The sequence below is a fragment of the Cynocephalus volans genome, chromosome 16, assembly GCF_027409185.1.
Source record: "Cynocephalus volans isolate mCynVol1 chromosome 16, mCynVol1.pri, whole genome shotgun sequence".
NCBI classification, from domain to species: Eukaryota; Metazoa; Chordata; class Mammalia; order Dermoptera; family Cynocephalidae; genus Cynocephalus; species Cynocephalus volans.
The window spans coordinates 2,996,047-3,020,621 of record NC_084475.1 but is presented as its reverse complement, the minus strand read 5'-3'; the positions used below and the strand labels follow the sequence as shown (position 1 = coordinate 3,020,621).

The 24,575-nt window shown below is 45.4% G+C and overlaps 1 protein-coding gene across 1 annotated transcript in view; it reads left to right on the top strand.

The window, feature by feature from the left end:
* Positions 1-24,575, top strand: part of PECAM1 (platelet and endothelial cell adhesion molecule 1) — a 46,547-nt gene that overhangs the window by 8,848 nt on the left and 13,124 nt on the right. The window contains exons 3-13 of the mRNA XM_063081002.1: positions 2,219-2,512; positions 3,611-3,916; positions 6,699-6,974; positions 9,030-9,278; positions 10,571-10,846; positions 13,666-13,953; positions 14,629-14,736; positions 15,948-15,975; positions 17,119-17,192; positions 18,995-19,048; positions 20,030-20,092. Coding sequence (XP_062937072.1) covers positions 2,219-2,512; positions 3,611-3,916; positions 6,699-6,974; positions 9,030-9,278; positions 10,571-10,846; positions 13,666-13,953; positions 14,629-14,736; positions 15,948-15,975; positions 17,119-17,192; positions 18,995-19,048; positions 20,030-20,092 — 2,016 coding nt within the window. The remainder of the gene's footprint in view (positions 1-2,218; positions 2,513-3,610; positions 3,917-6,698; positions 6,975-9,029; positions 9,279-10,570; positions 10,847-13,665; positions 13,954-14,628; positions 14,737-15,947; positions 15,976-17,118; positions 17,193-18,994; positions 19,049-20,029; positions 20,093-24,575) is intronic.

The window sequence follows — 24,575 nt, the reverse complement described above, 5'->3', positions numbered from 1 at the left end:
AATCCTTGGTTCGTAACATACTTTCCTCTTTGATCCGTGCATATATGTCTTTTGTTTTATTTATATGTGTATTTGTTTTTAATAACATAATGAATTCATATGACCCCACCACTCAACCCAAGAACTAAAAACATTAGCAGCACCTATGTGTCTACCTGTACGCCTCTCCTCGTCCTATCCCTCTCTCCCTCCAGAGGTGATCGCTATGTTGATTTTTTTATATTAATCGTATATCTAGAAACTTCTAAACTCACCATACTTCACATAATTTGTAGACTCTGTGGTTTTTACACAGACATATCATGTCATATCATATTTTACATATCATATCATCTGCTTTCGGGAGCTTTGAAACATTTGACCACACTATCAACTCAAAAATTTAAACAAAAAAATTTAAAGCCCATGGTCACTTTATTCACACTTTGTGGAGGTAGGTGAGACAGGAGACTAACAAAGCATACCAACACAGTGGCTCAAACCCAGGTCCAAATGCCAGATAGATAGCCCCCTTGAGAATGGGCATGGTAGAAGTTCATGGGGGAGACATGTAGGGATTTGGGGCTTTCAAGAGGCTGAGAATATGTGACTTTAAGGTCATGGGCATTAGATACATTTTCTCCCAACCCTTCCCCCCCGACACACACATATTATCCATTTTTTTCTGCCATTCATAGACAATGAGATGTTTGATATGTTTTTCCTACAGGAATTTGGGGGGTGAATATTTTACAGTGCTGATTAAGCCTTGATCCATACATGTGGAAAAGAAAACCATGGGGAAGGTAGAGCTGAGGTGCTTTGAAATACATCAAGGGGTATTCCTGGGACTCCGGGTGGGCTAGAGAGGGTGGGCTACAGAGGGCCTATAGGCAGGGCCAAGAAGATCCTCAGAAAACAGACCTTCCCTGGTCTGCTCTTTTTTTTTTTTTTTTTTTTAAGATGACCAGTAAGGGGATCTTAAACCTTGACTTGGTATTGTCAGCACCACGCTCACCCATTGAGCTAACCGGCCATCCCTATATGGGATCCGAACCCGTAGCCTTGGTGTTATCAGCACCGCACTCTCCCGAGTGAGCCACGGGCCGGCCCCCTGGTCTGCTCTAAAGCTTGAGAAAAGTCCCGACTAAGGAGCATGGTCCAGAGCCGTCCAGCCTAGAAAATTTTCAGAGCAGTGGCCTACCACCAGCTGACAAAAATACTCATTAAAATAGCCAGAGAGCATCTAGTTTTAAGCAATCCATCTCCCCATCAGCTCACCACTGTACAATAACTTCAGAATGTGGTCTCTATTTAGTTGAATTCTACTGACAGCCTATGTTTGCTGGATATAAGCCCATCCAGTGTTGGAGGATGTCAGCTGGAAATGATGCATTTGGTGTCGGCACAGAGCCTGATTTCTAGCAGAGACTGGGTAGCTGCTTGAATGTTGTAGCTGCTCTGTGTGCTTGACCAGAGAGTCCTGTCCTTTACAGAGGAGAACCTGTGCTCTTTGCTTCTGTGGCAGGTGGGGGTAGGGAATAGAAGTGGCTGCCTCAAAAGTAGTTCCAAGTCTTCACCATCTGGTGAGGCCTCTGAGCCCATCGGATAGAAAACACCAGTTGGGACTGTGCTAATTTGGTCAGGCCTGGGTGGGGAAGGAGTTCCGGGGTGTGATTGTTCAGTTTCAGAATGCAGGTAGCTGTCATTTATTAAGCACTTACTGTGCACCAGGCATTGTACTGGGTGCTTCCTGGCTGCTCTCTTGTTAAGTCTCTTGCAATAACCTAAGGAGATATTATTACCCCATCTTACAGCTGACGAAACTGAGCTCAGAGAGATTGACTGCCCAAGGTCACACAGTAAATGAAGAGCTAGGACTTGAACATTGATCTGCCTGAATCCTGTCCTCTCTCCAGGGGTCATGACATGGCATCTCACAGGCTGCATACATCTTATATTTTTTGGCATCAGGAGTGGGATCTGAACACATACATCTTATATTGGTCATACTTTGCCACCTTTTCTTGATGGGAATAGGAGAAGCTTAGTACCAACTGTCTCATGCTCAACCCACTGTACACAGTCATGATCTGCCTGGTCCCTGCAGGCATTTGGGGCCCCTGGACTCTGTACTGCATAGGATGTGATAATACCACATCTGATATGGTGAAGGTCTCAGGGATGATATTGTTCCTGAGATGACAGGTGTGTCTGCCCTCACTCCCTTTGCATTTAGTTTTCACCATCAACAGCATCCGCATGGAGAGCCTGCCAGACTGGACTGTGCAAAACGGGCAGAACCTGACCCTTCAGTGCATCGTGGATGTGAGCACCACTTCACACGTTAAGCCCCAGCACCTGGTGGAGTTCTATAAAGATGACGAGCTAATTTATAATGTCTCCTCCATGGAGAACACAGAGAGCATTTTTATTCCTCAAGCCCGGGTCTATGACTCAGGAATGTACAAATGCACTGTGACTCTGAACAGGAAGAAGAAACCCACTCAAGAGTACCAGGTGTCAGTGAGAGGTGAGTCCCTGAATTGAACATAGGCAGGCAGATGGAACACAACACACACAGTGGCGTTAATAGTAACGCTGGCCTTACCTGTCCATCCATCACCCTTCTCGCTCATCTTCCCGGCATTTTCCTAACCTGAAAATGCAGGCGTTAGACATGTTGCAATGTGCCGAGCTATTTCTAACCTCCTTGCCTTTGCACATGCTATTCCCTCTCCCAGGAATTCCCTTCCTTATGTCATCTCTTCGTGAACTACAACTTCTCCTTCAAGACTCAACTCAATGATTTCTTCTCTGACACTTTTCCAAATAAAATTGGTCTTCCCAAGGTACTGATCCTTACAATTCTTAGGCTCTCTCCATGTTTAATGGTATTTGTGTGTATAAAGGCAATAGTGCTGTGTTAAGACACTGAATTCTGCAGCTACTCTGCCTGGATTCCAATCTGGGCAAGTCCCTTAACCTCTCTAAACTTCAAAATCCTCATTACTAAAATGAAGATAACAATAATACCCAGCTAAGGAAACTATTGAGAAGATTAAAAGGTATCATGTAGGTAGAGTGCTTAGCATAATGTCCAGCACATGGTGAGTTCCCAGTAAATGGCAGTGTGCTATTTCACTCAATATTACAACTATTTCTCAAAGGACTTTGAAACTGTGAGTAGAAAGACAGTGTTTGGTCTATTTTTATAGCCCGAAAAAGAATCTGGCTCATTATAGGCACTCAGTAAATGATTGTGGAATAAATTAAAGTTAATCCTAGCTTGTGGATGGCATTCAATTAATTATAACAACCATCACAGTAATACTAATAAATACCATGTTTTTTCTTTAAACTCTATCAGTTGGGAATCTGATTGTATCATCTTCCCAATGGGATTATAAACCAGTGAAAGCTTCAACCACATCTTGAGCATATTTTATATTTCTCAAAGTACCTGGTACAGTGCTAGGCACATACATGCTCCACAATTACCTGGTAGGTAGCACTGGGTGTTCAGGGAGCAAAAAAGAACCCTCAGATGAGTTAGCCACAGTGACTCAGCGGAGGGAGGCTTGTGCCGCTGAATCAAACTGCTACTAATGGACTTTCTCTTTCCCCAAAGGAGTACCCAGTCCCAGGGTGACGTTGGACAAGAGGGAGGCGATAGAAGGCGGGGTCGTGATGGTCAATTGTTCTGTCCCAGAGGAAAAGGCCCCAATACATTTCACAGTTGAAAAACTTGAACTAGATACAAAAAATGTCAAGCAAAAAAGAGAGAAGACTTCGCGGGACCAGAATTTTGTGACGCTGGAATTCCCAGTTGAGGAACAGGACCATGTTTTAATATTCCGATGTCAAGCTAGGATCACTTTTGGGATCCGCACGGAGATCTCAGAATCCACCAGGAGTGACCTGGTCACCGTGAGGGGTCAGAGTCCTGCTCCCCTGCCCATCATCCTCTATGGTTTCTGGTTTGATAGGGGGAGGAAGAGCCCAGAATAGGAAAGGGGCTGGGCCTCCTGGCCAGGCTGCTGTTCTGAGGACTTAGGACCTGTTCTTAATCACTTTAAGTCAGTATTTTTCCAACTTTTTTGGCTGTGACACAGTTAAAATATATGATTTCCCAAAGAAAAGTTTCACAAAAAATACCCTTAATATAGATGATGCATTTTTATACTTTCTAGTCTATTTTATTCCAGTTTTTAAAAATCCTGGCCATGACTCACTACATTCATGCATTGTATGACCTGCAGTTTAGAAACCACCACTTTAAGCCATTGAGGGTCAGACACCAGGAAGTGGGGTCTGGAGGGGATCGAGAGGGAAGGGGGCCTGGTCCGCGGCCTGTGCCTCCCACATGGACTTGCATTGGACCAACAGTAAACAAGTTAGGTGCCTGGGAGTGCCCAGGACAAACAGGACTCTAGGACAGGTAACCAGAAGCTCCCAGGGCCCTGGTGCACCTGTGAAGCTGGGAAGATCAGGGGAAGGTAGACTCTAATGTAGATAACCTCAGCTATTTTCAAGTAGGAGCCCTAAAGTTTTTCATAAATGTCCCCTTTCTTTTGGAACGTCACTTCACCTCTCCCTGTTGTCCTGTTTGTGTGTGTGTGTGTGTGTGTGTGTGTGTGTGTGTGTGTGTGTGTGTGTGTGTGTTTAATATTTTATGATTATAAAATAATATGTGCTCTGGGTAGAATTTTTTTTTTAAATGGTAGAATCTGAAGTATCAAATTACAGTCACTCATAGTACCGCACTACTCAGTCAAAATCACTTAGATAGTCCTCTAGACTTTCTGCATATATATTACACATGTACGGAGTTTTTGTTTTTATCAGAGATGCAGACCTATCAAACACATTCTTTTATACCCTTTGTAAAACTCAACAACAGGTTATAGATTTTTGTTCATATCAAAACATATAGAGCTATATCATTTCAGTGGCAACTTGGAATTCTGTTGTAGGATGTGCCGTAGTTTATCGACCTCATCTTCTGTTGATGGACAGGTATGCATTTCCCCAGTTTTTTGCTGTTGCAACAATCATACAGTGCAGACACTTGTACTTATATCTTGTTTACTTTTGCAAGTATTTTATTTTATTTTTTATGGGGTTAATTCCTAACAGTCAAATTGTTGATTCCAATATTTTGTGCATTTCTAATATTGAAGATATTGCCAAAGTGCTCTTCAAAATGGTTGAACACTTCTATCAAAAGTGATGCTAGTGTTTATTTTCCCATATCCTTGCCCACTCAGAGTATTATCAATCTTTTATTATTTTTGCTGATTTAATTGAGCCACGGTGATATATCATTGTTGTGATTTGTATGTCTTTTGTTTTTAGTGAGACTGAGTACACTTATTAGTCTATTACATTTTTTCCCATAAACTGCCTATTTATATACACTTTGCCCATTTTCATTGTTCCTGATTGGTTTGAGCCCTTTATAAATTAAAAGAATTAGCACTTTGTCAGAGGCACTATGCAAATATTTTCCCAGTTTGTCATTTATCTTTTTATTTTATGATAAGTTTTCCATGCAGAAGTTTTTAATCTTTAGTTAGTCAAGTTTATTCTTCTTACTTCTTTTATTGTTTCTGTGAGTTAATTTTTTTTCCTGCATTTAAATCTTTGGTGCAACTGGACTTAATTTGGGTATCGGAAAAAAATGTTCAGTTATTATTCAGCTACCCTAGACAGGTAAGAAGGTGAGTGTCCCCAGAACAACAAAAACTTGAAAATATGCTTTAATATGTTATCTTTCCTCTTTCCCAAAAATACCTTAAATATAATCAGTAGATTCATTTAAAAAAGAAAAGATAAAAAGTTGAGTGCCCTAAAAGATGTCCTCCCTTTTTTAACTGTTACTCAGGAAAGCAGTCCTTTTTTATTTTTTTAATGACAGCTTTCTATCATGAGTTTAAATTACTTTATAATTAAAAAAAACACTAATGAATATTAAAGTATTATATCACTCTAAATTCACTTCTAGCATTTTTAAATGACCCTATTCTGTTTTTTACATGTTGGAATCTGTGTATATACTTGAGTTTATGCTGTGGGTTTGTCTTTGTGTGTGTGGGAACAAAAGCTGAGGACCTTGCCCTGCTTTCCTAAAGATCCCATGCCCTGGGTTGAGACCATATTTTACCATAAGTGTTTTTCAAACTGTGTGAGTCACTAAATCAATTTAGTGAGTTGTGGCCAGCATTTTAAAAAATGAAATAGAATAGAGTAGAAGCCACCTTTTTTCTTTGCATATGGTTATTTAAACATGTCTTTTCACGAAGCAGCATGGTTGTCGCTTTTGAAAGCTATAGAATTTTCAGGCTGAAACGCCAAGCTTCCGTGAAATGCTGTGAGAAGAGCCTAGAAAATCCACAATGGGCAGGGGGAAGAGTCCACTTCTCATTGCTGTGGTTATTTCTGAAGTTTCTGCAGCTGAGATCTGGAGAGGGTGTTTGGCCTTTGGGAAGCTCAAGAAAGTCAGAGAATTGCAGTTAAGGCTAAAAATGCAAGAATGAGCAAGAAGGAAGGGAGCGTCAGAGCAGCCCAGGCGAAGGTTTTTGAGAGGAAAGGTTGAATTTTTAAAATTAATTAGGAGAAACAGAAGCTGGAAAAGGGGGAGCAGCAAAAGAGCGGAGGAGTAGCAATTACCTTTTCCCCTTACCTGAGTCCAACTGGCTTGCCCTCTTCTCTTGCAGAATCCTTCTCTAGTCCCAAGTTCCATATCAGTCCCACAGGAATGATCACTGAAGGAGATCAGCTCCACATTCAGTGCTTCGTTCAAGTGACCCACCAGCCCTATGAGTTCCCGGAAATCATAATCCAGAAGGACAAGACGATTGTAGCAAACAGCAGACACAGCAACGGGGCCGACTACTCAGTCATGGCCATGATGGAACACAATGGCAACTACACGTGCAAAGTGGAATCTAGCCGCATATCGAAAGTCATCAGCATTATGGTCAACATCACAGGTAGGGCTGCTGCGGGAGGGTTTGGGCAACTGGGCTAGAATCCAGGATGACCAAGAGAGCAGATACTTCTTCTGTCCCTGCTTGGCTGAATGAATGTACTCAGGAGGGGGAGCGAGTACGCAGTCTGCGGTGGTGGTGGAGGGTGCAGGCTCTGGGGCTCAGTCCCAACCCTGCTGCTCACTACCTCTGTGACCTTGCGTGAGTCAACAAAGTCGCCTCAGCTCTGGGAGATGGGGGTAACGACAGCGCTCACGCTGTAACACTGTTGTAATGATTAAATGAGATAACTGTGCTATAAAGTGTTAGCACAGTGTCTTGTGCTATATTACACTTGTCATTCCTGGGCCGAGTGCTATGCTAGATCCCAGACACAGGTCCTCGGACAGGGCCAGGAATGAGAAAGCATCAGTAAACTCAAAAATCATAGTAACAATTCCCCCTTGTTGGACTCTGTATGACAGGTTTATATACATGTGTATTTCAGACTCATAAGAATTCTAGGAGGTTGGAATTATGATGCCCATTTTATGGATGTAGAAACTGAGACTGGGAGGTTAGTAACTCACCCAAGGATTACAGGGTTACCAAGCGGCAGCATAAGAGTCACCCCCAGGACTGTTTGATTTCTAAACCCATGGACTTAAAAGTTCCCTCTGACTCCTACCCCCCTTACCTGGCTTTATTTCTCTCTAACATACTTTACACCAAAAAAATATACTCTACCTCTCGTTTGTTTATTATATGTATTCAGCCACTAGAACGTAAGCTGCTGAGGGCAGGAATATTATCTGTTTTGCTCAGTGCTCTATCCTTAACGCCTAGACCAGCACCTGACAACTATAGGAGTTAAATGCGTATTTGTTGGATGGCAGTGCTGAAGAGTGCAGCGACTCAGCACTTCTTGGTTCCCCAGTAAAAGTGCTCATCATACGTGCATGCCTCCATTCACTCATTCATTTACTAAAAGCTCCTTATGTGTCAAGCATTGAGTGTGCAGTCACAGCAACAGTCCCCAGTGCCATGGGTAGGCTGCCAACTACCCAACTGGGCAATTAGCGTGTATGTTGGATCCTGCTTGTTTATAGTGTATACTAGCAAGTTGGTTAATTATGGATAACAACAAATATTTCAATGGCTCATGCTATTTTTTACTGACACAATTTATATTATCTCATTAGATAAGAGTATCAATTCAACATATATTGAACACCTTCTGTATGCTGGGCAACTTATTGGGGATAGAGAGCTAACTGAGACCAGGTTTTGCCTTTAAAGAATTCACAGACATTAATAGACCAGTCTATAGAATTTTCTTTTTTTTTTTTTTTTTAAAGATGACCGGTTAGGGGATCTCAACCCTTGTCTTGGTGTTGTCAGCACCACGCTCAGCCAGTGAGCGAACCGGCCATCCCTATATGGGATCCGAACCCGTGGCCTTGGTGTTACCAGCACTGCACTCTCCCGAGTGAGCCACAGGCCGGCCCTATAGAATTTTCTTATAACAACCATGTGGACTAAGACACTCTGCCTGGGACACTGGATAACTTGCTCCAAGAGGCCTTTTCCCTGATTGCCCCCGCCTAGGCTCAGAGTTTCTTCCATGGGCTCTGCTGCAAACACCGTGTCTGAATCGCCCACTAGACATAAGCGCTTTGAAGTCAGGGACTGTTTCTCATTCACTTCTGTCTCCCCAATGCCTAGCAAGGTGCCCACCACAGAGATGACCTACAATAAGCACTTGTGGAATGAAATGAGTGAGTGAACAAATAAATGAATGAATGCATGAATCATTACTTGCATTACAAGTTGCAAAACTTTTCTAATCCATGTCCATGAAATACATTGGATTAACAAGAGAGGAAAATTCACCATTGGAAGAATGAAGTCTAGCTTTTTAACTGTATGATCATCAGGTACATGAGAAGCAAAGGAAAACTTCTGCAGGAAGTTGGGAGTTTGTTCTGCCAACAGCAGCTGGGCCAAGGGCCTCTCCAGGAAGGAGTTTGGGGGTGATTGCCAGATACCTCTGCCCCATTCCCACGCACTGTTTTTCAGAATTATTCTCCAAGCCGAAGCTGGAAACTTCCTCCACACGTCTGGACCAAGGTGAAAGCTTGAACCTGTCATGCTCCATCCTAGGAGCGCCTCCAGCCAACTTCACCATCCGGAAGGGAGACACAATTGTGTCGCGCTCTCAAAATTTCACCAAGATAGCCTCGGGATGGGACAGCGGGACATACACCTGCACCGCAGGCATTGGCAAAGTGGTCAAGAAAAGCAACATGGTTCGGATAGATGTGTGTGGTGAGTATGTCCTCACTGGCTCCAAGAGTGTCCCTGGATTGAATGGGAGAAAGGGAGTTTATTGCCAGGCACTACCCTCTCCAGTCTGAAAGCAGATCAGACTCAGGCAGGGTAAGAACTTGAGGTAGAGTGGGATGAAATTGGGGGGCCAGAGAGAAGCATGTGGGCATTCCTGCTCAGAGCACAGGAGAAGGGTAATACAAGGAAAATGCTTTTGGCCAAAATCAAGTTCATGGCTCTATTGTGACTGCAAGCTGATGATATGGCCTCTGAATTGGCAAGATTCTGGCTGCCGGGGCAGGAACCCACCCAGAAGTTCAGGGAAGAAACACTGTTTGTCAACGTTAAACTTTAAGATGATCTAAGTTCCAGTTTTTTAAATCCATATGGGGAAAGACTTCCTGTGGGCAGAATGTAGGTACTGAGGACCACCTAGAGCCAGGCTTCTCAGGCTTGAATGCAGGTTCTGGTTCAATGCAGGTTCTGATTCAGCAGGTCAGGATGGTGCCAGATTTGCATCGCTAACTAGCGCCACGAGCAGCAAGGTTTTCCATGAAAATGGAACTCCAGTCAAGCTGTCACTGCCCCTGTTATTATTTAGTCACGGTCCTTCAGTTTAGCCTGTGGCTGTGGTCTATCTAGCTAAGATTTTAGTTCTCCACTGAACCAGGATCTTAGCCTAGTGTCAGCTCTCTAACCATCGAACTAAAAGGAAAGAATGCGAGAGACAAATGTGGCTCATTACATTTTCTTTATTTTTGTTGTTCTTGGGAGGAGGTCATTTCATTATATAAGGTTTATCAATAAGCTAACATCTAAATAAAGACCTAGTGAAATTCTTATATCTTGAGGCATGCAATTTACTAGTAGGAGAGGTTGCGGCACTGAGAAGAATTTGCTTTAAAATACATTCTGTTTGGGTACTTGTTATACTTTCCTTATGCTTTTCTGTGTCTTGGCTCAATACAAAAAATATATATGTATGCATATACGTGCATGTGAGATATATTACAATATAAACATGTATTTATGAGGACGTAATGTTTTTCTTGAATTTATGTCATTCTTTATTTTGCTTATTACACTTCTCTTTCCCTCTCCCTTCTTAACACACATACACACACACAAATTGCATGTCTGTCTTTAGGAGTTCCTTAAGGCAGGCAGGCACTTGAAATAACGGTGGTGACAGAGAAAGCAAAGCCCAGACTTTGGAGAAGGAACTTTTTGGACTGGATGCTTTGCTTCTGCTTTCAATGCCATTTAAATCTGTTTTCTCTGTGTCGTTCTAGAAATGCTCTCCAAGCCTAGGATTTCTCTTGATGCCAGGTCTGAGGTCATAAAAGGACAGACCATAGAAGTCAGTTGCCAATCGATAAGTGGAACTTCACCTATTTTTTATCAGCTTTTAAAAGCAAATAAAGTTTTGGAGAGTTGTAATAAGAGCTCAAATGATCCTGCAGTATTCAAAGATAATGCAACCAAGGATGTGGAATACCAGTGTATTGCGGATAATTGCCATTCCCAGGCCAAAATGTTCAGCGAGGTTCTGAGGGTCAAGGTGATAGGTAAGTTGCTGTGCTATGAGAAGAACTTACGTGGGATTGGGGCCTTATTTAACATTTCTGGAGGTTTAGGGTTTCCCAGGGATTGCAGGGACAGCAAGAGAAGTGGGTGGTACTTGGGCAAAGTCCATAAACCAGATTGTGTCGAAGCAGGACCAAGGCCCAGTAAGTGGGGACAGAAAATATTTGGGGGCAGTTGATGTGGCCAACGTAATCTCTTCTCAGAATCTTTCAAGTGAACTGTTAAAATAGGAGAAGAGGGAGAGTGTCCCGCCTTTAGGGAGCACGAAAGTTGTGCACCTGAGCTCCCTTCGTATTTGCTGCTTCTCAGATGAGCTGAGCACCTTCTCTGAGAATTGTAGACCAGCGCTCTTCTCTGCTGCTGACCCTGGCAAGGCAACTCTGTCATGGGTGGAAGCTGCAGCAATCAGAGCTACAGGCCACGGTCTTAGGGGAATTGCTAACATCTGCCTGGGATTCTCATAGTCAAGAGAAATACACCATTGTCTCGCGGGTGGATGTATTTCCTTAAGCTTCTATTTTGTGCCTCCCAGAAGGCCTCAGGGGTGCCATACTTGCATCTCTTAGATATTCTTCATCCTGTTGCAGGAAGCTCAGTAAGGCTTCCTCCTCTCCGTCCGCCGCTCCTTCTTGTGTAATGATTGCTTATCTACATGTGTCAAGATGGACGTTAGTTGGATAGGGGGATTCCTGCTTCTATTAATGTATAGTCTAAGAGTTGCCGTAATTTTCAAATTAACATCAGCATGAATTAAGCACCTAATGCTATGGGACATACAAAAAAGTGAAGACATATTCTTTGTTTTCAATGATATAACAAGAAACACAGGATCTCCCGATTAAATAATGGAGTATCTGAATAACAGTCCAAACAAGCATAAAATAATGTTAGAGGCAACACTTATGAATTGTCACATGAACTATATCCTTTCAGTAATGGTGATAGTAATTCAAAGCATGGGAAATATCATCTAGCTCTCATGGGAAAACTTCACGGAAGAGCTGGGGCAGGAGCCAGGGCTTGACAACAGGTGGGCAGAGACCGAAAGAGGGCCCACCATCTCTAGCAAACATGAACCGAAGTCTCCACAGAGCAGCTCAAAAGACTGGGTAAATCAGACGGCTGGAAACAAAGGCTGGGAGTGGGGAACCTCTGGATGTAAGCTGAAAAAGTGACTGAGCCCAACTGCAAAGGGCACCGAGCACCAGTCTTAGGAGCTGAGGACGATCCTGTGTGCAGTGAAGAGCCAGAATAGGGAAGGAGGACGTGATGAGAAGGGGTTCCTGGGAAGGTTAACCTGGTGGCTGTATTAGTGAGAAGGAGCAGAGACTTCAGACCTCAGCATACGTGAAAGGCTAATACAGAAGCCCACATGAGACTGTTGGTTAAACTGGGTCAGTGTTAGTGGTAACATTTACTGGACTCTCACCATTCGTTCAACACTTTGTGAAGTACTGGAGTAAAGTATCCCAGTTAATACTTCCAATAGCCACAGGAGCCTGGTAGCAGCATTATCCTTGTTTTATGACAAGCGGCTAAGGCTTAGGGCAGACAGCTGGCCGGTGGTTGCCACCACCTTCTTGTGCTTCACGGTGAGCGAGGCTGTCAGGTCTGCTGAACCCTCTGGGGGTCTGCCCTTGTGTAAGACCCCACCGTCCTGGGCCTGGTGCTCAGCCTACTCTGACCAGCAGCTCCGTGGTCTCACCATGCCCTGCACTCACAAGAGGGTGACTCAGAAGTCAGAATGCCCGGCTGCTGACCAGTCCATTCTCACACTAGTAGGAAAGTCTACTTGGAAAGACAATTTAGGATCAGAATGTTGGTGGCTGAGCACAGAGCCAGGGAAAGGGGGATATAGGAAGTAGCTGAGTTCTGCTTGGACCTGCTGGGACTGAGGCTGGCCTGGCTTCCAGGGGGAAACACCCAGGTGAAAAGGGAGACTTGGAGTTCAGGAAAGTGATCTAGACTAGAGCTCTATGTTCAGGTGTTAAATGCTCAGAAGTAGAAGCTATGAGTGTAGGTGGCATCACCAAAGAGAAGAATGGAGATGGAAAATTGAGGACTGAATTTTGCAAAAAGCCTGTATTTCAGGGGCAAAAGAAAGAATAACTAGTAAGTAAGGAGGGGATGGCAAGTAAGGAAGAAAGAGATTCAGGGTTGTGGGGTAGCACAGACGCCCAGAGAAAGCTGAGTTCAACTGGAAAGTCTGGGGGGCGGTAGGGAGACCAAGGTTGGGAAATTCGACCGCTGAATTTAATCTGCAGGGGACTCAGGGACAATGGACCGGGGATCGAGTGACCTTTTGGGTTTCTCTGAAACCAGGGATAGAGTGCAGTTTCAGAACAAAGATATGGAAGTCAGATTTCAGGGTAACAAGAAAGTGAGAAATGAGAATGTGAACCCGTGAAGGAAAAAGGAGAAAAACAGGACAATAGATAGAGAAGGCAGTGGGTCAAGGTTACTTGTAAGATTCGGAAGAGCCATGCATCTTTGTAAGCAAGAAGTTACTCATAGTTGAACCGAGGGGTCAGTAACACTCAAGGTGGTAAGTGAAGGGAGCTGTCCCTAGCGTCTCGTGTTTAATCAGGGAGTGAGGACAGGAGACAGCCACTGCTGACCTTCTGGGCTAATCAGGGGGGGACCCGTGAAGAAGGTGGGATGAGAGGAGTGACTCGGATGAAGAGCAGGATCCCAGTCCGAGTCGCAGCCCAAGGCAGAAGCTGGCCCCAGGCATGGCTGTTTCATGTCCCTTCTCTTCCCCACTTCTTTGCTCAGCGCTGATCCTCTTCCTGCTTTTCAGCCCCGGTGGATGAGGTCCAGATTTCTATCCTGTTGAGTGAGGTGGTGGAGTCTGGGACGGACATTGTGCTTCGATGCTTCGTGAATGAAGGGTCTGCTCCAATCACCTATAGGTTTTACAGAGAAAAGGAGGGCAAACCCTTCCATCAAGTAACCTTGAATGACACCCAGGCATTCTGGCGCAAGCCACAGGCCAGCAAGGACCAGGAAGGACAGTATTACTGTACGGCCTTCAACAGAGTCAGTCACCCCAAAAGTTTCCCCCAAAGCAGAAAACTGACAGTCAGAGGTGAGTCGGGGTCTCAATAGCGGGGTGTAGTGCGGCTCTCAGGAGCGAGGCCAGAAGACACATGACACTTGGAAGAGTGAGTGGCTGGGAGTTTAGCTCATGTGACTGAGGGTTAAGAGATCAATGTCCTCCAGGCTCTCCGGTTGCAAGTGACAAAAACCCATACAAACTAACACGTGAAAAACAGGAATTGATTATTACAAGGAATTGGAAGTATTTTACGTAAATTAACTACGTTTAAAAAAAGAGGAATTGATTGTTATAAGGTCTTGGAAGTATTTCAACAGTCCCAATTGCAAATTCTTGGCAGAGATATCAATTGACTCACCTTGGGTCATGGACTGGGTCGTGCAGAACAGACGTGGGTAGGAGAGCGGGTGGGTGGAGGGTGGTTTCCTAGAGGGGGAAGAGGGCTGAACAGACACCCAAAAAGGAGTCTACTCTAGCAAAGCTGGTTGTTCCCTCCTCGAAGACCATAGCTGACCTCTGTTTGTAGCAGAAACGACCATTTCTGCACCTGCTGAGTGCAGTCTCTGGGAGGTAGATAGACACTCAGGTCAGACACCAGTTACGAGGGCTGTCAAGATCAGTCTTACTTGTCGCTTAAGCCTGTCTTTATTTGTTGCTGGCAGAGGAAGAAACTATATACTTATACTTTTTTTTTTTCATTTCCAGTCGTTCTCGCCTCATGGAAGAAAGGACTTATTGCAGTGGTTGTCATCGGGGTGATAATTGCCACCTTGGTAGTTGGGGCCAAATGCTATTTGCTGAGGAAGGCCGAGGGTGAGCACAGCTTTTTCTGTTCCTTCGGACAGCTCGTCCTTGCCAGGAGCCTGGCCGTGCCTGTGCGAGCCTTCGCCGTCCCGGGGGGCTGGTGCTCTGTCCCAGTGGGAGCCGAGGAGATGTAACTGATTGTTCTCCTGGGGGGGTCACCTTGACAACCAAAGATTTTGGCTTGGGTGGGTGTGGAGCCCCTGGATTTAACCAGGCAAAAATGAAAGTGGTTTCCTTCCTAGTTGGGTGAGCCAGAAAAGATGAATTTGGGGGAAGGTGCATCTTCATGTGGTCAGAAGAAGCCGTTTCTGTGGGTTTGGCCACACCGGGTCCTATCATCGGTGGAGTGTGTCATGGACATACACACACACACACAGAGTCTGAGTGACTCCTAATTAACCTGCCAGCTGTGCCATGATTTCCACCTTGTGCTCGGGGTCCTCCAAGCATGGACGGGAAGCCCACTGATGCTCAGGAATCAGAGTCAGCTAGTCAGGACTCAAGGAAGGGCATGGCACCGGTCAATTCTGCAAAACCTTTTGTGGGATAAGGTGGATTCTTTTGGAGCTTCTGGTGCTGCTGCCTGGGATGGAAAGGGGCAGATGAGATGAGGAGGAGCCTGGGTTTTTTTCTCGAGCAGGAAAGCTGCAGAGCCTCCAGGTCCAGAACAAACCCCTTCCTAATGCTGACCCCGGCATTGCTCGCAGGCTTGGAACTAGGAGCACCGGGACTGAGTTAGCCTTTACTTTTTGGAATTGTCTTGAATCAAGGAGATAGCTGCCTGCTTATCTGGTTCATCCGCTTCCTGTATCATTGTTTGTGTCTCCCTCACATTCCACTAACAAAAGTTACTTCTGGGGCTGGCCAGTTAGTTCAGTCGGTTAGAGCACAGCCTTGTGACACCAAGGTCAAGAGGGATCCCTGCAGCAACCAGCTGCCAAAAACAAAAAACAAAAGAACCCACTTCTGGCTAAAACAGCCAAAATGTCATATTTTGGGAGAAATGATGTGAAATTTCTTGGTGTAAGACTAAAAGAACACCTCTTTCTTTCTTCATCTTTTTTTTTTTTTTTGAACATGAATATCTTTGACTTTGTTTTCTCTTTTTTCATGTCTATTCAATCTTCAGGAAAGTCAAATGTGGTTAAAATGAGTGCTCCTATCTGCTATGGGTGTGGGTGCCTTATATTGACTTTGGTTTTTCTCTTTCTTTTTTAAAGCCAGGCAGAGGCCAGTGGAGATGTCCAGGTCAGTGTACTTGTCAGAGGTGGGTGGCTGCTTTGTGGGCATAGTGGACTTGTCAGTAGGGAGATTCTGGTCATTTGGGAGTTTTCAGTGATTCTTGGCAAACTCAGAAAAATAAGGGCCTTGGGTGTGATGTGTGTGTGTGTGTCTGTGTGTGTGTGTGTCTGTGTGTGTGTGTCTGTGTGTGTCTCTGTGTGTGTGTGTGTGTCTGGGGAAGATTGCCAACTGTCCCTTCATAGAAAGGAATGTCCTTTATTCTGAGGTCATATCCTTCCTACACTATTACTTGTGAAATTCCTTTTTCCTTACAAAATTATAATGGTAGTAGATGAAATTTTAAAAATTTACTTTCTTGACAAAACAGACTCGGACTTTTTTTGAAAAATGGTTTTACTATCTTTACTCATCTTAAAATCCAAAATCCAAGAGTACAGCAATGATTGCTCTGTTCCGGAGAGAAACAGTAGCACAGGATGAGGAATTCAGGGTGTTGGGCGTAGCCTAATAAAGGACTCCCGGATTTCGTGTGCTCTTTGGTCCTGACACTTATTTGAACAGCAAGAAGTTTTGTCAAAGAATCTGAGAGCTGAAAAAAATGTTAGTTTTCCAAATGAGAGAGTAAAGTTTTCCTCACTTTGGAAAACTTCCTGGGTTTCTCATGATCGTCCCTAGATTATTTTGTTGCTTTGGGGTTAGAGCCCCCAAAATGTTACGCAGTCAGCCCTCCATACCCACAGCTTCTGCTTCCACAGATTTAACCAACTGTGGACCAAAAATATTTGGGGAAAAAAAACCACTCTAAAAAATAACAATACAACAACCAAAAATAATGCAGATAAAAAATACAGTATAACAACTATTTACATAGCATTTACATTGTATTAGGTATTATAAGTATTAGTGTATTATATTGTATCATAGGTTATTATTGTATTAGTTATTATAGAGGTGATTTAAAGTATATGGGAGGATGTGCATAGAATATGCAAATACTATTATTGCATTTTATAGCAGGGACTTGAGCATCCGTGGATTTTGGTGATTTTGATTATCTGTGAGGTATCCTGGAATCAGCCCCCCACATATACTGAGGGACAACTGTATACATATGTATTTTTTTTTCTTCTTTTTAAATTTTATTTTAAGGCCAGCAGCACCACTTCTGAACTCCAACAACGAGAAGATGTTGGATCCCAGTCCTGAAACCAACAGTCATTATGGTAATGTCATGGTTTCCTCAGTTGCTAAGAGTTTTTCCCAAGTTGCTATGTGCTTCCTTAGCCCTCTTAGAAGCAGACTCTGTAAGTGGTGGGGTTAAATTTGGAAGGGAAACCCTGGCTTCAAGCAGGGGCACTTCATCTACTCAGCCATTAGGAATGGCAGAACATTTTATTCTAATTTCACCGCCGTCTAAACTTCCTGTGGAGTGAAAGATGGGGAATAGTCATAATACGTTGTTACCTTCAAAGACTCTGAATATTGCTCAAGTGTATTTATTCTCCATTTACAAGACAGAGAACAGATATCAAATGAAAGCACTGGTAAACATCTTCTCAGCTGGAATTATGACAAGCACAAGACAGTTTTATTTCAAATTTGCCACCATGTGAAACCAATTTAAAGATTTTGGTCTTAGGAGAGGCATTAAAAAAAAGTGCTCCAATGAAGGAATACCTGGTTACGGGGCTTATCACTCATTTGAGGGTCCGCTCAGCAGGAGGTGGAGGGATCCAGTCCTAGGAGTTCTTAATCCTATTAGGTCTATGAGGAAATCGCTCAAAAATTTTTACGGGGATGCTAGTTACTTCCCAGAGGGGGTTATAATCACATCACACAAAAACCCCTGTCCCAGACCAGATTTGGGGCAATTTTATTTCTTTATCAGCAGGTTTGAGAATAGAATGCCATGTTCTGTTCTAATTCTATCAACAGTATCATTCAAAAATAAGAAATTTTTAGGATATACCTTTTGCAGGGAAATATTTTAGTTGAGAAATGTGTTTTAAGAATTGAGCAATTCTTATAGTAGTGAATCATAAACTTTAAAACAGTAAAATGAAATATTCATAGTAATAAAAGTTATGTGCCAATAAAAAGAAAAGAGCAAATATATCATTACAGTTTAAGAAACTGTACTTAGAAAAGTTTGGTGAATATTTAGCAAAAAGTAATCTGCTGTAAGAGAAAATAATACCTTTTTGGTATAAGGGGGGGTTATGTGGGTAATTTGTATTATTTATACATAAATACAGAGATGCTTTAAATTAAACATTGATATAGATTTATATTAAAATAAAATTTTTCTCCAAATTTCCGTAATGTAAAAAGTACTCCAATTCTTATTCTATTGCCTCTGCATGGATTATTCCAGTTTATAAATATATGTTAATAATCATAATGGGGATTAGTTCACATACATGATAGAAAACCATGTGTTCTTCAGGAATAGTATTTATAACATTGCAGGAATTCTTTTTAACAAAGAACAACTTGATAAAAAAGATAAGAGCTTTTTTTTATCCATGCCCCCAAGGTAACAGCCTGGAGACACTGCTGTTTCTTTAAACCATGTTTTCATCAGTTCAATCCTCCAACTGGAAAGGGTTAATTAACCAGTATCCTTCATGTTTGTGGATTCCGGCCGGTCCCTTCCAGAGAGAAGTTTAACTTCCAGTGAACTTGCTCACGTCGAACAGTTCTGAGTTCCGAATAATTCACAAACAGAAGCTTCCCTCCCATGACATGATAGAGGTCCACTGTGTTAGAAAAAGACCGTATACAAATTTCTTAAAAAATAAAAATTAGAAAAAGACCACACAGCAGGTCAGATGGGGCCCACAGGGAAATCAAGGAAGGGATCCAGAAGCCAGAGACACTGCTGGTTGTCACCTACATTGACTTCCTTTGTTAGTGGCACTGAATATTTTAAAAATTATAGAAAACTAGAATTTCTGTTGTCATTCTAATTGTTATTTTTCTAACCATTTATCATTAACTATTTTTACAACTGTTTTGTAACTAGGTTACAATGATGATGTTGGAAACCATGCAATGAAACCAGTAAACGAAAATAAAGGTAGTTATCTGATTAAATGTTTTTGTTAGAACTTTTTACATAAGAAAAGATCTGCAGGAAAAGAAAAGTAAAACGTTAAGACCAGTGAATAATTTCGCACCTCTCCTAATGTCTTTGTCACTAACCGACGTGTTACAGTTAGATGGCTAGTTGCTTTCTCCAAAAGGTGCTACCAAGTGTCCTTAATGGGAAAGTAAATACAAGGAGGAGAGAACTGGGTTATACCTAAAAAGCAACTTCCTGATTCAAAACGGGCTACTGAGTAAGAGAGTGGGATTTCTTTTCTCTTAGGTGTTTGAGGCAGAGATTTTTAAAGACAATTAGCAATAGATTGCTTGCTTCTGCCTAAAGCTCAGAGGGATTGGGCTAAACCATTATTCAAAATTCCTTTCCACGCTGGGCTGCTGTCATGGGAGCTAAAGCTCTTAAAGAAGTGAAAGGATTCTGTAAGGGCTTCTGTGGAAAGAATTGTTAACTGCAGAATCGTTGTTTTAGTAGCTGGTGAGAACCCTCCATTGTCTGGGGGCTTTGTACACAAAACAACAATATTGAGTTGAATACAGTCTAATTTCCTAGATTTCACTGTAGCAGCCCAAGTGATTTTATTAACTTGTATGCCTCTCACTCTCAAAGCTCTTCTAAGTTGGTGACCCCGTTCCCCATTTCCTGAAAGCCTCTCAGTCTTGGAAATGGCTTTGTGTGCCAGTGGCTGTGGAGAAGGCTTTCAGCATTTTACGGGGGAGTCAGACAGGAGACCCCAGGCCCCTAGGCCCTGTCTCTGCCTCCTGGGTCAGTGCAGGGCTCGTCCTGCCTTCCCTGGCCTGAGGTTTCTCATCCACTTAGAATGGAGTGAAGCCTGTGTCTAGCCACCCCTCAAAATACAGAATACTTTAATAATCTGAATGAAAAATCTGTAATGTGGCCTGAGGCTCCCAAAGGAGATTCTGTCTAAACACAGGGTACTGTGGTTCTTTTGTGCAGAGCCTCTGAACTTGGACGTGGAGTACACAGAAGTGGAAGTGCCCTCAGCTGAGCCTCACAGAGGTAAACACCACGCGCTGGAGTGATTCCCTGTGCTTTGCTCTCGGCTTGGGTGTAGACCCCCAGGGTGGGGGTGCTGTGCCCATGAGAAGAGTCTAGGTACCCTCAGTCACCGGAAAGGGAGGTGGATGGCAGACCTCCGGCATTTACCTAAGGCAGGAGCAAAGGCCCTGGCCCAGGCGTTGAGCTGTAAAATTTAGATAATTATTAGTTATGATGCTACTAGTAATGGGTAACATTTATTGGGCATTTACTAAGTGCCAGGCAATCACCAAGTGCTAGCAATTTGTTTCTATGGAAGGGTGTGTAGGCTTTCTTCCAGAGGTACCCCCTTGCCCAAACCCAGCGTGTTCTGAAAGTTCCTTGTGCAGACTGAATATGTGTAAATCAAGTGTGTGTTTTAAGGTAGCGAGGGCTTTGCTATTTAGAGGGACACTTGGGAAAAGGCTTTTGAAAGCACAGAATCCCGTTCAGCGTGAACAGTGGCGCCGGCTTGGGCTGTGTTTCTGTGTGCGTGGTCCTCTTGAGGGCAGGCCGCCTGGAAGTCCTTCTCTCTGGGTCTGTGCTGGGGGTACTGACACGGAGTGGGCTGGTCCACAGCAAACACTAGAACATCGATCTCAGTTGCTTTGGGCCCCATCAAAAAGCACACGTATCCTAACCTTCCTCCACCTCAGCTCACCCAGAGGCTCCCTGTGCACTCGGGGGAAATAGGCATCCAGAGACTTCGGCCCTGCTGGGAAGCTTTTTAAGATATGGCCGTTCATCTCCCCTCCCACGAGGGGAAGGCCAGGCTGTGTCCATTCAGCCAGGCAGGCCTGGGGCAGTTCTCCAGGCCAAGTCGGCCTATCTTTAGCCAGAGCCATGTGGCGATGGGGTCCTGAAGTCACCTCTTGCTCTATGATCTGAGAGGAGTTTGGGATTCCTTCCTTCTCTTGTTTATCATGGTCTGGGCACCATGTGAGCAGGTGTGTGCACAGGACTTTGTCCCGCAGAGCTCCTATGCTATGTGCCCCACCAGCACCACTCCCATAGTCTACAATCAGAAGAGCCCCTCAAGTTGGGTCCAGCCTAATCTGCACAACTACATGGGGCATCCCACCCACTTCCAAGTCTACACTAGACCTGAGGAGGCTGGGGGACATGGTAGGCCTGAAGTTCTCTTCCTCCTCTCTCACTGCAAAGTGATGCAGGCGTTAACAAATAGTGACAAAGGCCCACGATGGACCAGCCACTGTGCCAGGAAAGCAAGGCAGCAAAGGATAGCTGGTATTGGGTTATAGTAAGCGCTCAGAAGGAGAAGAACAGGGTGCAATGAGAAAGCGTAAAAGGTGATACATTCTCTGGCTTGGGTGGTCCAAGGAGGCCTCTTTGAGGGATGGCGCTTAAGTTGGGCCTGAAGGGTACAGAGAAGGTAGCTCCCCTGAGAAGGAGGGTTAGGCAGACTCAGGAAATGAGAAGGGCAGCGCGGGCTCATTTAAGATGTGTAAGGAGGCCCTTGCGTCTGCAGAGGGAGCAAGGCCGAAACGGTGAAGCTGGGGAGGGCGAGGCTCGCAGGTCTCTAAAGTTTTCTCTGCATCCATTCTAAACGGATCAGGGAGCCTTTGGAAGGCTTTAGGCAGGGAAGTGACAGGTGGCCTTCTTTAAGAAAGGTCCTCACGGCTGGCATGGAAAACAGTTTGAAGGGGGCAGGAGCAGAAGCAGAGAGACAAGTATGTCATCACCAGGCCAGAGGGGATGAGAAGGGAGCCAAAGAGCCGGCGATGCAGATTCTAGATATATTCTGGAGACAGATCACAGCACCAGATGAAGAATTTCATGGCCAGGCTGGTGGAGACAGAATCCCTGCACGTTTCTTAATTGGGAAACTGCGTGGATGGCTGTGATGTCTGAGGTTGGGGGAAACAGTGCGCGGTGAGATCTTGTTGAGTTGGGTTAAGTGTGAGATGCCCATGAGACAGCCAAGAGGAGACAGCACTGGCACCTGATGCTCAGAAGCGAGCCTGGGTGGGCTGTGATGCATGGGGCTGGAGGGCGCTCCCCACCAGCTTTCCTGGTCCAGCTGGAGCTTGGCATACTTCCTTCAGCAGTGGGCATGGTGGACTGGGTCCCCTGGGGAACAGATTACCTCTTCTTAAGGGCACGTCAGATTTGGAAGGAAAAGTAAACAACAGTGAGAGGCCATGGCTTCCCAAAGATTTTGAATGCAAGTGGGAAAACCCGCTGCCTCCCTCGGTCTTGGCCCTCCCACTCCACCGAGCACTCAGGGATCATGTGGGCTCCAGCCTTGGGCTTCTGATCCTCCCCTCGGAGGGCTTGTCCCTGCCTTTGCCCAGCTGGGACCAAGTGGGTGGAATGATGAGGGCCGTTCAGGATGCCTGGAAGGCTTTGGGGTTTAAGGAAGCCAGAGAGGGAGGAAGGGAGCAGGGTTTTGTCCTTGGAAAAGTGTCCATTTTCCATTCCTTGGGGGATGTGTCCATGTTAGTAGCGTCTGATTTTCTTTTTCTTGCTCTAAGGAGGGGAGAGGTGGAAGGGAAAAGCAGGAAGTATCAAGATCCCTAGGACAGGTGCAGCAGGGGCGGATGGCCCACCCTTTCCCCACCAAGCTGTGCCACTGCAGGGGTGTGACCCCCTACCTGGTCACCTTTCCTTGATTTGTACAAAGGCACTGTGTGGGCTGCAGAGGTCCCAGGTAGACCTGGACTGAGGCTCGCTTGGGTGGCAATGCAGGGCTTCTAGAGGGTGGATTCAAGTTGCATTTTCTGGACTCAGCCTCCCGCTTGGCTGCTGAGGGGCAGTGGGAGGTCAGGCCTGAGCCTCTGGTGTTCGCCCCTTGGCTTCCCATGGGTGGAGAGTGGGGCTTTAGTGGGCGAGGAAAGGGCTTTGTGGGCTCAAGGCCAGTGATCTTGACCTGGTCTTGGCCAACCCACTTCCCTGTCCTCAAGGCCTCTCTTCCTCCACAGTTGGTAGAAGAGGTGACGGGGACCACGTCCAGCTCTAACCCTGGCTGGCAGCTGACCAAGTGGTCACTGGGGGCGGGGGAGGGGCAGGAAGGAACTCGTTAAATCCCGGTTTGCTGCTTGTTTGCTCTGAGACTAATCACTGGGAAAACCCCATGACGTGGAAGCCATCTTTCTCTGTTCACACAGAGGAAAACAGAAGCCAGAATAAAGCCCCATCAGGAAGCATCGCTGACAGCAGAGACAAACAGCCCGTGGGCCTGGTTTAGTCATTAGCAGGCAGCTGCTGCCATGGAGGAGCAGAGCGAGTGACGAGCCGCACCCCCTGCCCCATCCCTGGGCTGGGCAGCAGTAGAATCCACAGGGACGGCTGCAACTCTCGCAGCCCAATCAAGAGGCAGACGCCACCCCTGCAGCCCCGGCTGATATGAGTTATAAGGTGAAAGGGAGTCGAGTGGGACTACTCAGGTCCAGAGGGTGTTATAGCGTCCCCAAGGTGACCACAGAGGTCTCCCGGCCACCCCTTGTGTACCTGGGGGCAGTGGCGTTCACACAGTGTCCAGGTCCCCAGGCTTGACTGCCAAGCCCTCTCCCTTCACTCATTCCCCGCCACGGGGCCAGGTCGGGACAAGGTGACAGGGACCTCACAAGCACCTGGTTCACAGGGCCCTATAGTGTTTGTCACAGTGCTACCACTGTTTGCCCACCTGACTGCCCCACAGCCTGGAGCTCCCAGAAGCTGGGACAGACCTGACCACCTTTGCCTCTTCCATGGAGCAGGGCACACAGTAGGTGTCCAGGGTCATGTTGAACAGGTGACTTGCCCGGGCCTGACGCTGAGCAGAGGGTCCCTCGAAGATGTCGAGGATCCCTCCTAGAGCTTCCCTGTGCCCCCAAGTCTGGGGCCACAGCGGGAGAGTGGAGGGTTCTGTGGGCATCTCGCCTGTCCCTCTCGAGTTCTCTTGAGGCAGATATACCAGAAGGCGGGGGCCTGGCATCTCACCACTCTACTGAGTTCCAGCTCCTGTTGGGAGGAGTTACAACAATGCATTCTGCAAGGTCCTAGTTACCCCAAATGCCCCAAGTTCAGCTGTGGGGATCTGAACCATTCCCAGGCTTTCTCCTCCTTTGCAGGTCCTGACACAGAAACTCCACCCTTCACTGTCACTTCAACCTGGACAGGTGCCCCTGGGTAGCTGTGCAGGGTCTGGCAATGGGAGGTGCCCAAGACCTCAGCTATTGCCCTGGAGGAGCTCAGAGTCTACCATGACAGACAGTCATGGAAACCAAGAAAGTCAGTGGGTTGAAGCCAAAGTGCTGTGGGAACACCGAGGGCCCATGGAACTGCCCAGGGCACACAGAGCAGGGAGTGTGCGGGTGCAGGAGGGCACACACATAGGTGCGGGAACAAAGCTCATCCAGGATCTCAGAGGAATGGGGCAAAGAGAAAGTGCAGTGCTGGTAGCAGAGGAGTGTGTGTAGAGTCAGGAGGTGAATGTGGGTTGTCCCTGGAGCATGGTGAGTAG